General features: G+C 38.4%; 1 protein-coding gene across 1 annotated transcript in view; it reads right to left on the bottom strand.

The window, feature by feature from the left end:
* Positions 1-16,986, bottom strand: part of BRWD1 (bromodomain and WD repeat domain containing 1) — a 123,813-nt gene that overhangs the window by 80,412 nt on the left and 26,415 nt on the right. The window contains exons 9-13 of the mRNA XM_040232432.1: positions 13,034-13,134; positions 5,758-5,828; positions 3,933-4,033; positions 3,105-3,145; positions 1,478-1,576 (exon numbers count right to left, since the gene is read on the bottom strand). Coding sequence (XP_040088366.1) covers positions 1,478-1,576; positions 3,105-3,145; positions 3,933-4,033; positions 5,758-5,828; positions 13,034-13,134 — 413 coding nt within the window. The remainder of the gene's footprint in view (positions 1-1,477; positions 1,577-3,104; positions 3,146-3,932; positions 4,034-5,757; positions 5,829-13,033; positions 13,135-16,986) is intronic.

Here is a 16,986-nt window from a genome sequence, read left to right as displayed (position 1 = left end):
GTCATTTCACAAAGACATTATTATCAAATTTATTTTGAAATCCAATACAACTGTTTGAGCCACAGTGGAGAATGAGTTAATTTCTCCTACTATTACTAAAAATAAAGCAGACATGAAGATTTCTAAACAACAGAATGTGTAACATTTCTCAGGAAAAAATGCTAAAACCAGTGATATGACTACTCTACACCAAGGAGACTGGGCTTGCCTCGCAGCTCACTCAGTAAAGAATCTGCCTGCAATGCAAGAGACCCAGGTTTAACTCCTCAGTTGGGAAGATCTCCTGGAGGAGGAAACGGCAACCCACTCCAGTATTCTTGCCTGAGAAATCCCGTAGACAGAGGAGCCTGGCAGGCTAGTCCATGAGGTCACAAGAGTCAGATACAACTTAGCAACTAAACCACCACCACCACACCAAGTTCTGGCAGAAATCTGCATATGATTTTCAATTGCCAATAGTACTTAAAGGCAGGCAGTTTCCTCTCCCAGATGATGAAACAGATTGTGATGGTCTCAAAATGATATAGCTATAAAAAGTGTAAGTGGTATTTGAGCAAAGTTCTGACTCCAAAATGCATATTCTTCCCACCACCTATACAGTCTCCCAGTATGTAAAAATCCAAAAACACAATGTATTTGAAATTTATAATATCTATCTTGGAAAATACTGAAATTATCTCAAAGCTGCTCAAAATATGTTTGAGACTCCGGAGTGTTGGGGGAGGGGCACAGTTAAGACAAACTTGCCTTCAATACCATTTTACAAACCAAAATTTTACCATGTAAAATGAAAATATCACTCCCAATGGAGACCAATTTTTAAAAACAGAAACAATAAAATGTATTTCCTTACTTTTTTTTAAAACCAAATATAGCTTTTTAAAATATAACTTTTTAAAGATTCATGTCAGTACGTGGCAAAACCACTACAATATTGTAAAGTAATTAGCCTCCAATTAAAATAAATAAATTTTAAAAATAAAATAATAAAAATTATAGATCTTTACTTAAGTAAAAAAAAGTTAAAAAATAAAAATTCCAAAAATCGTATTTTCATTTTTGTTTTCCCAGCTTGTGGGATCTTAGCTCCCTGATCAGGGATTGAACCAATGGCCCTTGCAGTGGAAACCTGGAGTCTTAAACACTAGACTGCCAGGGAGGTCCCATCCTATCTGCAGAAAAATAGAACTTTCTGAAAATCTCCACGTTTGACATACTTATTTATATATTTAAAACAGTAGGTGGTTTTAAATGCAACACCTCAGAGGAAGTCAATGCTTTGAACAACGGAATAAATACAGTGTTCTTTTCTACATAAATCTAAGATTGTAATAGGTTTAAGTATCTGTCAGACATGCAGGAGGGAGCCATTCACTTAGATCGGAGGTGGCTCTAGTTCCTGAACAAAGCAAAAAACCAGAGAGACAGACCAAGTTCTCAGGATGCACCTACTTAGAAACAAACCATCTCAACTTACCCTGAGATTCTAGTGGCCATATCTAGTAAGATGCTTCTCCATTCTAACTGTTCAAATCTCCAAATTCGTGCTGTTCCATCTCTGCTACCACTTAAGAACCTTAAAATAAAAGAAACAGATCTACTTACATACATGCTACCAAAGGGTACAGTTAAAACCACAAGCAAAAAAATTTCTAATGTACCTATCTTGACTGCAGGTAAATCTACAGGTGTTAATTCCAAAAAGACAGGGATTTAGGGCCTACCTAAAAGGAGAAAAGGAGTGAAGAATCCGCCTGCAATGCAGGAGACCTAAGTTGGATCCCTGAGTTGGGAAGATACCCTGCAGAAGGGAAAGGCTACCCACTCCAGCATTCTGGCCTGGAGAATTCTATAGACTGTACAGTCCATGGGGTTGTAAAGAGTCAGATATGACTGAGTGACTTTCACTTTCTAAGCTACCTGGTGGCTCAGATGGTAAAGCGTCTGCCTGCAACGCGGGAGACCCGGGTTCAAGACCTGGGTCAGGAACATCCCCTGGAGAAGGAAATGGCAACCCACTCCAGTACTCTTGCCTGGAAAATTCCATGGACGAAGGAGCCTGGTAGGCTACAGTTCATGGGGTCGCAAAGACTCGGACACGATTGAGCGACTTCACTTCACGAAAAGGAGAAAATCTGGTTTACTCTGATTTGCCTGGCCCTATTGTAAAGCACATTTCAAACCCAATCACTACCTCGTCAAATAGTTTTGAAAAGATATGTACATAAGTAATAGGGGGCTGCTGCTGCTGCTAAATTGCATCAGTTGTGTCCGACTCTGTGCAACCCCACAGACAGCAGCCCAACAGACTCCTCGGTCCCTGGGATTCTCCAGGCAAGAATACTGGAGTGAGTTGCCATTTAGGGAAGCACAATTAAAGATGAATGGGAGAATTAGTAAAAGCCAAAGTACCATTATAAGCATTTAAACTCTAAACTCAATTTCACGCTAGTCACTATGTATAAATAAATCCATCACTTAAGTGTTAAAAAGAAGAGGTAAGAGGTACCTGAAAAGACACTGGGGACCACAAAAAAGGATATAATTTAAGGGATAATTTTGTTGCAGATTACATCACAGTAACTGATTAGAAAAGATCTAACTATTCAAATAGGCATCCCTGGTGGCTCAGCTGGTAAAGAATCTGCCTGCAATGTGGGAGACCCGGGTTCGATCCCTGGGTTGAGAAGATCCTCTGGAGAAGCTAACAGCTACCCATTACAGTATTCTGGTCTAGAGAAGTCCATGGACTGTACAGCCCATGGGGTTGCAAAGAGTCAGACACGACTGAGCGACTTTCACTTTCACACAACTACTCAAATGTAAGAAATTTCATTATCCTTACACCTCATTTTCCTATAAATCAAACAGCCAACAGTGAACTAAAGAAATACTTCTGATACAGGGGGCTGCAGAAACTACAATTCTAAAAACTTAATTTGTTTCCTCTCTAACACAGACACTTTTCCTTCAATTACTACAGTTACTAACAAGGGCCTGCCATATGATATATACCTGCAAAGTGACATATAAGCTACAATAATAGGAAGCAAAACACATTTACCTAAAAACACACTCATGAATACAAACTCACACTTACTTACCGATCACCATTGTTACAAAATTGGATACTATCAACTTTATCCTAAAGAGAGGGAAAAACCAAACACAAAAGTAATCATCTACATAGTTTATAAACAAAGAAAGCCCACCCAGTTTTACAGTTAGAAGCACATTTGGTTTAAAGTAAGAGATCTACACTTTTGCTGCTTAATCCTGCCATTCAAACATATATTGTATGTTTAAGAGCAAAGAACCTAACTACATATCAAACCAGACTAAGAAACAGCTTTTATCTCAGAGATAGACACATAGGGTTTAAAAAGAAAAAACAGCCTGCTTCTAAAATTAAACCTGTATTTACAATTAATTACATCTACAAAATTAATATGGACAGAAAGTGATAAAAAAGTTTAAGTAGCTGAAAACAAGTCACATTCACTTTGATGATTATGTGCAAAACAAACAAACAAAAATTTCCTTTAAAGTGATTATTTTTTATCAAATAACTTCACAGAACTTCCTTAAGGAGAAAAAGATGACCTGACTGCTGAGCAGTACTCCAGAACACTGAGAGTTATCTATCTTATAGTGCACGTTAATAAAACAGCATTCTAATTCCATGAGCTCGGTTAAGACAAATAGGCCCACCCAAATCAACTGTCATAGTCAAATGTACCTGAAGTAGAAATAACCACTGTAAAGCATTTGCACAGTAAAGTGCTGAGCCTGTCGGTATCATCTTTCATCTTTAAATGCAATTCCTCCTCCATTTAAGTTGAAAGTAAAATCAATAACAATCTCTGTTATTGAGACTATATACCAACAGGAATATTGTAAGTAAATCTTAATCTTAAAACATGAAGACTTACAGTGTGACTTTCAAGTTCTGCGATTTTTTCAGGTGCTTCAAAACCCAAAAAATACATTCTGATTACATGATCAGTACTACCTGTGGCTAGAAACATACCACCTGAAACAAAAATTTTAAGTTTTAAAAATCCAGTTTGTAACAAACGTCTTAACCAAAGTTCTATATTAAGTAAGCTCTCTATAACAAAAGTATATTCATCTCAATAGATCCATCTCATTATATAAAGAACTTTTAAAAATTAACATAATATATTGTGATATTATTTTTAGGAAGAAATCTGTATTTGGTCTTCATCCCTGTTTCTGGCTGAACTCCTAAAAACCCTTAGAATTTCCTAAGTGAAATGATACTGATATCTTGATTTTCACATAACAAACCCACCTCAATCACACCAGAGTTTACGTTAATGAGGTAACTTCTGAAAAGCATCTATGGAAGAGGAAGCAACCACGTGATAGAGGTTGCGAAAGAGGGCTGGGAGAGCGCTGAATCCATCCTTATGGCCAATGAGTTAATCAACTGTGCCTGTGTGATGAAGCCTCACAAAAACCCAAAGGGCAAGACTCGGAGAGGTTCCAGGTGGATGAACACGAGATTAGAGAAGAATAGCAGGACTGGAGAGTCCGCCTTCCCACAGACTTTATCCTAAGCATCTCTTCCATCTAGCTATTCCTGAATTACGTTCTTTCATAATAAACCAAAAATCCACTGAGTAAAAGGACTTCTGTCAGCTGTTCCAGCAAATTAACTAAATCCAAGGAAGAAGTTGTGGGAGCCTCTGACCTACAGCCCGTCAGCAGAAGCAAGGTGACAACCGGGTCTGAGGCTGGGGGTGGGCTGGGAATCTTGTAGGACTGAGCCCTTAACCTGTGCAGTCTTCACACTATTCTCTAGGTAGGCAGTATCAGAATGGAGTTAAATTGTAGGATGCCAAGCTAGTATTAGAGAACTGTTTGGTGGTATTATAGTGGGGTAGGGGTGGGAGTGGGGTACACATTAGATGAGGCTTAATTTTTAAAAGTTAATTCAATCTGGAAATGTTCATTATCTCCCTCGGTCATACTGGTTGTGACAAGGACTAAGATGTTGCCACTCCACAAATACATGAAAACAGGTTTTGCTTTCTAAATACCTTTACACTCCTAGGGAGCTCCTGGTGACTTAGATGGTAAAGAATCTGCCTACAATGTGGGAGACCTGGGTTCAATCCCCGGGTCAGGTTGGTCCTCTGGAGAAAGAAATGGCAACCCACTCCAGTACTCTTGCTTGGAAAATCCAATGGACAGAAGAGCCTGGTGAGCTACAGTTCACGGGATCACAAAGAGTTAGACACAACTAAGTGTTAACACACACCTAAACATAGCTATGGTATATGAAGTTCACTTGTTCACACGTTCAGACATCTATGGGGGAAAATCTTTGGCCTCTCCCCAAAACAAAGGTTACAAGTCCACTGTATAAAAAAGAAAAAGAGGAATAATTTCACAAGATGTGTGCAAAACAAACTTAAACTACCAAAAACCAGCAATTCAAAGAAAATCACAATCTTGGCTTATCATACACATGGGGCACATGGCACAGGAATTGCTCATTTGGACACTTTCAGCATCCTTTTTGCCAGTTCTCTTATATCCCTGGCTCTGATTACTATGAAAAATCCAAGAAAGTCAGCAGGGGGAAGATAAGAAAAAGGCTAATTAACATCACAGGTTAAATCTAATAAAATGAACATAAGACATTCACCATCTATCTGATAACAGCCATTAGCCATGTGGTTGCTCAAAAAAACTAAAACTAAGAAAAAAACACTAAAGGTATCTTACCAACACTAAATGAAGAACACAGCATTTGAACACCTGGTCTAGGCTTTTCAGTGAACTTCAGGGGACGTGGACTAGAAAAGAAGAACATGTTGTTTTAAAATACACGTTAACACAGTTTAACATACTGGAAATTTCCATAAGCCTCTTATCCTTATTTCATCAGAGGGCAGACAGAATGAAAACCACAATCACAGAAAATCAACCAACTATCACATGGACCACAGCCTTGTCTAATTCAATGAAACTATTAGCCATGCCATGTAGGGCCACCCAAGACAGACAGGTCATGGTGGGCAGTTCTAACAAAATGTGGTCCACTGGAGAAGGGAATGGCAAACCACTTCAGTATTCTTGCCTTGAGAACGCCAAGAATAGTATGAAAAGGCAGAAAGATGTGACACTGAAAAATGAACACCCCAGGTCGGTAGATGCCCAATATGCTGCTGGAGAAGAGTGGAGAAATAACTATAAAAAGAATGAAGACACAGAGTCAAAGTGAAAACAACACGCAGTTGTGGATGTGACTGGTGATGGACATTAAGTCTGATGCTGTAAAGAACAATACTGCATAGGAACCTGGAATATTAGGTCCATGAATCAAGGTAAACTAGAAATGGTCAAACAGGAGATGGCAAGAGTTGATGTTGATGGCAACATCAACATTTTAGGAATCAGTGAACTAAAATGGACTGGAATGGGCAAATTTAATTCAGATGACCATTTTATCTACTACTGTGGGCAAGAATCCCTTAGAAGTGGAGTATCCCTCATAGTCACAACTGAAATGTCTGAAATGCAGTACTTGGTTGCAATCTCAAAAATGACAGAATGATTTCTGTTTCCCAGGCAAACCATTCAATATCACAGTAATCCAAGTCTATGCCCCGATCACTAATGTTGAAGAAGCTGAAGTTGAACGCAGCTTTAACTTCAACTGAAGTTGAACGATTCTACAATGACCTACAAGATCTTCTAAAACTAACACCAGAAGAAGAAGTCCTTTTCATAATAGGGGACTGGAATGCAAAAGTAAGAAGTCAAGAGATACCTGCAGTAACAGGCAAATTCGGTCTAGGAGTACAAAATGAACCAGGGCAAAGCAAACACCCTCTTCCAACAACACAGGAGACGACTCTACACATGGACATCACCAGATGGTTAATACCAAAATCAGACTGATTATATTCTTTGCAGCCAAAGATGGAGAATCTCTATCGCTTCTCAGCCTTTTGGCTAAGATCAAATGCAAAGATGGAGAAACACTATCCAGTTAGCAAAAACAAGACCGGGAGCTGACAGTGGCTCAGATCATGAACTCCTTATTGCAAAATTCAGACTGAAATTGAAAAACAGAAAACCACTAGACCATTCAGGTATGACCTAAATCAAATCCCTTACAATTACACAGTGTGATAAGTGACAAACAGATTCGAGGGATTAGATCTGACAGACAGAGCACCACAAACTATGGACGCAGGTTTGTGACATTGTACAGGAGGCAGGGATCAAGACCACCTCCAGGAAAAAGAAATGCAAAAAAGGCAAAATGGTTGTCTGAGGAGGCCTTACAAATAGCTGAGAGAAGAAGAGAAGCTAAAGGCAAAGGAGAAAAGGAAAGATATACCCATTTGAATGGACAGTTCCAAAGAACAGCAAGGAGAGATAAGCCTTCCTTAGTGATCAATGCAAAGAAATAGAGGCAAACAATAGAATGGGGAAGACCAGAGATCTCTTCAAGAAAATTAGAGATATCAAGGGAACATTTCATGCAAAGATGGACACAATAACGGACAGAAATGGTATGGACCTAACAAAAGCAGAAGATATTAAGAAGTGACATGAATACACAGAAGAACTATACGAAAAAGATCTTAATGATCCCAATAACCACAATGGTGTGATCACTCACCTAGAGCCAGATATCCTGGAGTCCAAAGTCAAGTGGGCCTTAGGAAGCATCACAATGAACAAAGCTAGTGGAGGTGATGGAATTCCAGCTGAGCTATTTCAAGTTCTAAAAGAAGATTCTGTGAAAATGCTATTATACTCAATATGCCAGCAAAGTTGGAAAACTCAGCAGTGGACACAGGACTGGGAAAGGTCAATTTTCATTCCAATCCCAAAGAAAGGCAATGCCATAGAATGCTCAAACTACCGCACAATTGCACTCACACACTAGCAAAGTAATGCTCAAAATTCTCCAAACAAGGCTTCAACAGTAAGTGAACCAAGAACTTCCTGATGTTCAAACTGGATTTAGAAAAGGCAGAGGAACCAGCAATCAAACTGCAAGCATCCACTGGATCACAGAAAAAGCCAGAGTTCCAGAAAAACATCTATTTCTGCTTTATTGACTATGCCAAAGCCTTTGATCTGTGGATCATAACAAACTCTGGAAAATTCTTAAAGAGATGAGAATACTGGACCACCTTTCCTGCATCCTGAGAAATCTGAAATCAAGAAACAATAGTTAGAACTGGGCATGAAACAACCAACTGGTTCCGCTCTGAGAAAGGAGTACATCAAGGCCGTATATTGTCACCCTGCTTATTTAACTTCCAAGGAGACAACATCACACAAAATGCCGGGCTGGATGAAGCACAAGCTGCAATCAATATTGCCAGGAGAAAGGTCAATAATCTCAGATATGCACAGGACACCACCCTTATGGCAGAAAGTGAAGAAGAACTAAAGAGCCTCTTGATACAAGTGAAAGAGCAGAGTGAAAAAGTTGGCTTAAAGCTCAACATTCAGAAAACGAAGATCATGGCATCTGGTACCATCACTTCATGGCAAATAGATGGGGAAACAGTAGAAACAGTGACAGACTTAATTTTCTTGGGCTCCAAAATCACTGCAGATGGTGACTGCAGCCATGAAATTAAAAGACACTTGCTCCTTGGAAGAAAAGCTATGACCAACCTAGACAGCATAATAAAAAGCAGAGACATTACTTTCCCAACAAAGGTCCACCTAGTCAAAGCTATGATTTTTTTCCATAGTCATGTATGGATGTGCGAGTGGACCACAAAGAAAGCTGAGCGCCAAAGAATTGATGCTTTTCAACTGTGGTGTTGGAGAAGACTCTTGAGAGTCCCTTGGACTGCAAGGAGATCAAACCAGTTAATCCTAAAGGAAATCAGTCTTGAATATTCATTGGAAGGACTGATGCTGAAGCTGAAACTCCAACACTTTGGCCATCTGATGCGAAGAACTGACTCACTGGGAAAGACCCTGATGCTGGGAAAGACTGAAGGCAGGAAGAGAAGGGGATGACAGAGGATGAGACAGTTGGATGGCATCACTGTCTCAATGGACATGAGTCTGAGCAAGCTCTGGGAGTTGGTGACGAACAGGGAAGCCTGGCATACTACAGTCCATGGGGTCACCAAGAGTCAGACACGACTGAGCGAGTGAACTGAACTGAACATACTGGCTTTATGCTGAAATCGAAACTGTGATTCAAAAATCTCCCCAAAAACAAAAGCCCAGAACCAGACAGCTTCACAGCTGACTGGAGTAGAGCTAATGCCGATCCTTCTGAAACTCAAAAAATCACAAAGGAAGGAACACTCCCAAACTCATTATACGAGTCCACCATCATCATCATGATACCAAAACCAGACAAAGACATCACAAAAAAAGAAAATTACAAGCCAACATCACTGAACATCGACACAAAAATCCTCAACATTAATTCAAGCAAACAGAATTCAACAACACATTAAAAAGATCATACACCATGATCAAGTCAGGTTTATCCCAGAAATGCAAAGATTCTTCAATAAACCCAAATCAATCAATATGATACACCATATTAAAAAACTGAAAGATAAAAACCATATGATAATCTCAACAGATGCAGAAAAAGCTCCTGACAAAACTCAAAAGCTTCTTTTGCCCATTTATGGGCATAGAAGGAAACTACCTCAACATAATAAAGGCTATATACAACAAACCCACAGCAAACATTATTCTCAATGGTGAAAAACTGAAAGCATTCCCTCTAAAATCAGGAATAAGACAAGGGTGCCCACTTTCACCACTATTATTCAACACAGATTTGGAGGTCTTAGCTACAGCAATCACAAAAGAAAAAGAAATAAAAGAAATCCAGATTGGAAAAGAAGAAGCAAAACTCGCACTGTTTGAAGATGACATCATACTATACATATAAAATCCTAAAGATGCTATCATGAAATTACTAAAGCTAATCAGTGAATTTAGTAATTGCAGGATACAAAATCAATACCTAGAAATCACTTGCATTCCTATATGCTAACAATGAAAAACAAGAAAGAGAAATTAAGGAATCAATCCCATTTACCACTGCCAACAAAAAGAATAAAATACCTAGGAATAAACTTACCTAAGGAGTCAAAAGACCTGTATACAGAAAACTATGAGACTGATAAAAGAAATCAAAGATGACATTAGCACATGGAGAGATATTCCATGCTCCTAGGCTGAAAGAATCAGTATTATGAAAATGACTGTACTATCAAATGCAATGTAAAGATTCAATGCAATCCCTATCACGTTATCAAAGACATCTGTCACAGAATTAGGACAAAAAATTTCACAATTCGTATACAAACACAAAAGACCCAAATAGCCAAAGCAATCTTGAGAAATAACAATGCAGCATCAACTTTCCTGACTTCTGACTATACTACAAAGCTACAGTCATCTGGACAGCATGATAAAAAAAAACCCAGAAATATAGGCCAATGGAACAAGACAGAAAGCCCAGAGATCAACCCACGCACTTATGGGCACCTTTTGACAAAGGAAGCAAGAATATTCAGTGGCGCAAAGATAGTCTCTTCAATAAGTGGTGCTGGGAGAAACAGAGAATGAAGAATTGAAAAATGAAAACACTTCCTAACACCATATACAAAGATAAACTCAAAATGGATTAAAGACCTAAAAGTAACATCAGAAACTATAAAACTCTTAGAGGAAAACATAAGCAGAACACTATATGACATAAATCACAGCAAGATCCTCTATGACTCACTTTCTACAGTAATGGAAATAAAAACAATAAGTGGGACCTAATTAAACTTAAAAGCTTCTGCACAGCAAAGAAAACTATTAACAAGGTGAAAAAGACAACCCTCAAAATGGGAGAAAATAATAGCAAATAAAACAACTGACAAAGGATTAATTTCCAAAATACATAAGCAGCTCATCCAACTCAATATCAGATAAACAATCTGGTCAAAAAGTGGGAAAAAGACCTAAACAAACATTTCTCCGAAGACGACATACAGATGGCTAATAAACATATGAAAAGATGCTCAACATCACTCTAAATTATTAGAGAAATCCCAACCAAAGCTACAATGAGATATCACCTCACATTAGTCAGAATGGCCATCATCAAAAAATCCATGAACAATGCATGCTGGAGAGGGTGTGGAGCAAAGGGAACCCTCTAACACTGTTGGTGGGAATGTCAATTGATACAGCCACTGTGGAAGACAATATGGAGATTCCTTCAAAAAAAGAAAACTAGGAATAAAACTACCATATTACCCAGCAATTCCACGACTATGCATATACCCTGAGGAAACCAAAATTGAAAAAGACACATGTACCCCAATGTTCACTGCAGCACTATTTACAATAGCTAGGTGATGGAAGTTACAACACAGACTGTCCATCAACAGATAAATGGATAAAGCAGCTGTTGTACATACATACAATGGAATATTACTCAGCCATAAAAAGAAACGCATTTGAATGAGTTCTAACAAGGCAGATGAACCTAGATCCTATTATACGTATGAGTGAAGTAAGTCAGAAAGAGAAAAACAAATATCGCACATTAATGCATGCAATATGGAATCTAAAAAGATGGTGCTGATGAACCTATATGCAGGGCAGCCATGGAGACACAGACACAGAGAACAGACTTATTAACACAGGCTGGGGAGGGGTAAGAAGAAGAGGGTGGGATGAATGGAGAGAGTAGCATGGGAACATACACACAACCATATGTAAAACAGAGAGTCAACGGGAATTTGCTGCATGACTCAGGGAACTCAAACCAGGGCTCTGTAAAACCTAGAGGGGTGAGAAGGGATGGGAGGTAGAAGGGAGGTTCAAGAGGGAGGGGACATTTATATATCTATAGCTGGCTGATTCATACTGATGTATGGCAGAAAGTTAAAGCAATGTTATAAAGCAATTATTCTTCAATTAAGAATAAATTTTAAAAAAACATAACAGCTTTAATCTAGCATACATAAATGTTGCCATCTTACTTCTATAGTACCTCTTCGTATACCAAATATTTCCACAAATGCTGTTATAGGTGGGTGGATGTGAGAGGACTGTCTAACCCCCAGACTTACACGGATCCTAGTACACAGAAAGAGCAAGCCCACTAACCACCGTTCTGTAACTGAGGTGACTAAAGCACAAGAGTATAAGAGAACCCATTATCGAGGCCACAGAACAGGCTGTAAAACCACCAGATGATAGCATGCTCCAACAGAAAGAGAATGCAAGCTGCATATCTAACATTAAATTTTTAGTAGCCACAAAATAAGTAAAAAGATAAAATTGGTTTTAATCCATTTAACACAATATATCCAAAATACTACAACAATGTTAATAAAATTTTAATGAGAACTTTAATTGCTTTCATAGTATATCCTTTAACTCTTTCCTAGCACTTATAATACATCTCAATTTGAAGTTTTCATCAAAAATACTTGATCTGTACTGAGAGTTCATGAAAATTCTAATTGAAAAACTAATTCAGATACTCAAGTTGTTTAAAATATGCTTAAAAGTTCTATAAGCACTGAATCATATCCATTAAAAATTTAATAATTCGATTCCTCAATTGCACCAGCCACAACCAAAGTGCTCAATAGAAATGTGTGGCTAGTGGATACCATGTTAGGCAGTGTAGGGCTATAATCCAGGTCTGATTCTTAAATAATTCCTTCCTAAATTTCTGCCTATGCATATAATCATATATTTCTAACATTTTTCAAAATGTTTCACATACTATCACTTTTTCAAAACCATGTGATCACTAACAGAACAGCTCCGTCCCTTTAACATACCCAAATATCTAAATGGTAGAGTGTAAACAACAGTCAATATGGTACATGCACTGGACGTGTCAAAAATTAAGCTCAAAAGTAAAAAGGCAATCACAATACACAATTTCTCTTTATAATCAGATTTCATTTTTAGACTAAACTGTAACATCATGAAAAAAGAAAAAACTTACTACACAATTACAGTCATTTACCTGAATTTCAGGGATTCTAAATCCCACTGCCAAAAACAAACAGTCCCATCAGCACCAGTGGAGACCATGTATCTTTGCGAGCCTTTGGCCATGGGGCTAAACTAAAAAGGAATAAAAACATTCACAAATCAGTTTCCACTAACATTACAGTTTAAGTTTTTCAAAGTTAATTTCAATTGACACTTTGAGCAACACACAAGAAATCCAAAATACAGGTGATACTACAGTGAGAACTCATAACCAAAAAAAAAAAAAAAACCAAAAGTCTATCTCTAATTTATAAATGTAATGTGATCTCAATAAAAGTTTATTTTGGAAACTAATAAGAACAGTCAGAAAAACTTTCATTAAGAGAAAGTAAAGATCTAGTCCTGTTGATGTGAGACCTACCACAAAGCCTCAATAATTAAAACTATGGGGCACAGTACGTACTTTATGACAGAAAGACCAATGGAAAACTGTGAAGTCCGAACTGGACCCTAATACACAAGACATACAACAAAGGAGCCATCTCAGTCAGATGGGGAAACAATGGACCATAAATGCATACATGGTAACCGGACAACTATGCAACAGTTTAGGGGAAAATGGATCCATTCTTCAAACTATAAAGCAGGATAAATTCCAAGTGATCAACATTTTAAATATTTAAATAACAAAACCATACAAGTATTATAACAAAAGAATTATACTGTAACTTCAGAATAGGGTTAACATTTGTGTTTAATAAAGTACCAACTGTGCTACACAAATAAGCTAGAGAAATGAAGACCCATTTGGTCCAGAAACATCCAAGGCAGCTTAAAAGATAGAGAGGGAATTATAAGGAAAACAAGAAAAACACACTCAGCAAAGGAGTAAGATGAGCAAAATTACCAAATTAAGAGGGAATGTGGTATGTGATAGTAACAGAAAGATCTATAATAATACTGAAGTTATCTCCAAACGCATAAGCTCTTTTTACTGTCAGTTTAATTATATATATATATATATATATATATATATATGCAAAATGGCTGTCTGGGGAGGCCTTACAAATAGCTGTGAAAAGAAGGCGAAAAGCAAAGGAGAAAAGGAAAGATATAAGCATCTGAATGCAGAGTTCCAAAGAATAGCAAGAAGAGATGAGAAAGCCTTCTTCAGCAATCAATGCAAAGAAATAGAGGAGAACAACAGAATGGGAAAGACTAGAGATCTCTTCAAGAAAGTTAGAGATACCAAGGGAACATTTCATGCTAAGATGGGCTCGATAAAGGACAGAAATGGTATGGACCTAACAGAAGCAGAAGATATTAAGAAGAGGTGGCAAGAATATACGGAAGAATTGTACAAAAAAGATCTTCACGACCCAGATAATCATGATGATGTGATCATGAATCTAGAGCCAGACATCTTGGAATGTGAAGTCAAGTGGGCCTTAGAAAGCATCACTATGAACAAAGCTAGTGGAGCTGATGGAATTCCAATTGAGCTGTTTCAAATCCTGAAAGATGATGCTGTGAAAGTGCTGCACTCAATATGCCAGCAAAGTTGGAAAACTCAGCAGTGGCCACAGGACTGGAAAAGGTCAGTTTTCATTCCAATCCCAAAGAAAGGCAATGCAAAAGAATGCTCAAACTACTGCACAATCGCACTCATCTCACATGCTAGTAAAGTAATGCTCAAAATTCTCCAAGCCAGGCTTCAGCAATACGTGAACCGTGAACTCCCTGATGTTCAAGCTGGTTTTAGAAAAGGCAGAGGAACCAGAGATCAAATTGCCAACATCCTCTGGATCATGGAAAAAGCAAGAGAGTTCCAGAAAAACATCTATTTCTGCTTTCTTGACTATGCCAAAGCCTTTGACTGTGTGGATCACAAGAAACTGTGGAAAATTCTGAAAGAGATGGGAATACCAGACCACCTGACCTGTCTCTTGAGAAATCTGTATGCAGGTCAGGAAACAACAGTTAGAACTGGACATGGAACAACAGACTGGTTCCAAATAGGAAAAGGAGTATGTCAAGGCTGTATATTGTCACCCTGTTTATTTAACTTATATACAGAGTACATGATGAGAAATGCTGGACTAGAAGAAACACAAGCTGGAATCAAGACTGCCAGGAGAAATATCAATAACCTCAGATATGTAGATGACACCACCCTTATGGCAGAAAGTGAAGAGGAGCTAAAGAGCCTCTTAATGAAAGCGAAAGAGAAGAGCGAAAAAGTTGGCTTAAATCTCAACATTCAGAAAACGAACATCATGGCATCTAGTCCCATCACTTCATGCGAAATAGAGGGGGAAACAGTAGAAACAGTGGCAGACTTTATTTTTGAGGGGCTCCAAAATCAATGCAGATGATGACAGCAGCCATGAAATTAAAAGATGCTTACTCCTTGGAAGGAAAGTTATGACCAACCTAGATAGTATATTCAAAAGCAGAGACATTACTTTGCCAACAAAGGTCCGTCTAGTCAAGGCTATGGTTTTTCCAGTGGTCATGTATGCATGTGAGAGTTGGACTGTGAAGAAGGCTGAGCGCCGAAGAATTGATGCGTTTGAACTGTGGTGTTGGAGAAGTCTCTTGAGAGTCCCTTGGGCTGCAAGGAGATCCAACCAGTCCATTCTGAAGATCAACTCTGGGATTTCTTTGCAAGGAATGATGCTAAAGCTGAAACTCCAGTACTTTGGACACCTCATGCGAAGAGTTGACTCATTGGAAAAGACTCTAATGCTGGGAGGGATTGGGGGCAGGAGGAGAAGGGGACGACCGAGGATGAGATGGCTGGATGGCATCACAGACTCGATGGACGTGAATCTGAGTGAACTCCGGGAGATGGTGATGGACAGGGAGGCCTGGCGTGCTGCGATTCATGGGGTCACAAAGAGTCAGACACGACTGAGTGGCTGAACTGAACTGATATATAATCTAAAACCCTAGAAATGATATTTGTTGCAGGTGGTCAATGTTTATTTCCATTTACCCATACACATTTTCTTTTAGTTCTTCATTCCTTCTTATTACTCCAAGCCTGGGATCACATTCCTTCTCTGACTGAAGAATACTATTTCAAATTCCCCTTAGTGTTATCCCATCACTAAGAAATCTGAGTCTGTCTGAAAATGTGTTTATTGCACTTCAGTGGATTTTCGGTAGGTTTAGAATTCTCGACCTGCAGTCATTTCCTATCAGCACTCTCAGAAAAGCACTCCTTTGTCTATGAACCTCCACTGCTTCTACTGAGAAGCTGGCCATCAGTCTTGCTCCTTTTGTTACTTTCCCCTCTGATTCTTTAAGATTTCTCTTTGTCTTTGGTTTTAAAACTAAATGCGATGTTCTATAGTTGCAGTTTTCTGTATATTTACTCTGTTCAGGAAACAGCATTTCTTCAATCTGTGGCTTTATTTCTTTAGTGTATTTTGCAAACTTCTCAGTTATTATCACTACAAACACAGCTTTTGCTTCATTCTCTCCTTCAGGAATTCCAGTTACATGTATGGTACATATATATGTATACACATGTGGAATCTTTTCAGCATTTCCTCTTTATTAACCTCTTTTGGTACATTCTAAACTCTTCACTCTGTGCTTCCATTTGTTTATTTTCTCTGGCCTCACTGCCAACTCATCAATTCTCTCTTTGACTTCCTTAGTGAATCTAGTCTGCTGTTAAAACAATCTACTGAACTACTAAATTCAGTTGTACACTTCAGTCCTCAAGTTTCTTTTTACTAATTCTAGTTCTCTGATGAAATTTCATCAATAGCTGAATTTACTATGCATGGATATTTCCAAGATATATCCTCCCCAATCCTACAAGTCTGTCAAAACTTCTGCTAAGCTTCTCAGTCACCTATGAAACTGCTAAATGCCTTCAAATTCAAGGTTCCTCGCGCTGGGCTTTCCATATCTTGGGTACATAATTTCTCACTATGTTAGTACTTTGTGGAATGGAATGGAAATAGTGAC

The sequence above is a fragment of the Oryx dammah genome, unplaced genomic scaffold, assembly GCF_014754425.2.
Source record: "Oryx dammah isolate SB20612 unplaced genomic scaffold, SCBI_Odam_1.1 HiC_scaffold_2, whole genome shotgun sequence".
Lineage (NCBI taxonomy): Eukaryota > Metazoa > Chordata > Mammalia > Artiodactyla > Bovidae > Oryx > Oryx dammah.
The sequence above is the reverse complement of the archived record's forward strand: the minus strand, read 5'-3'. Positions and strand labels throughout refer to the sequence as shown.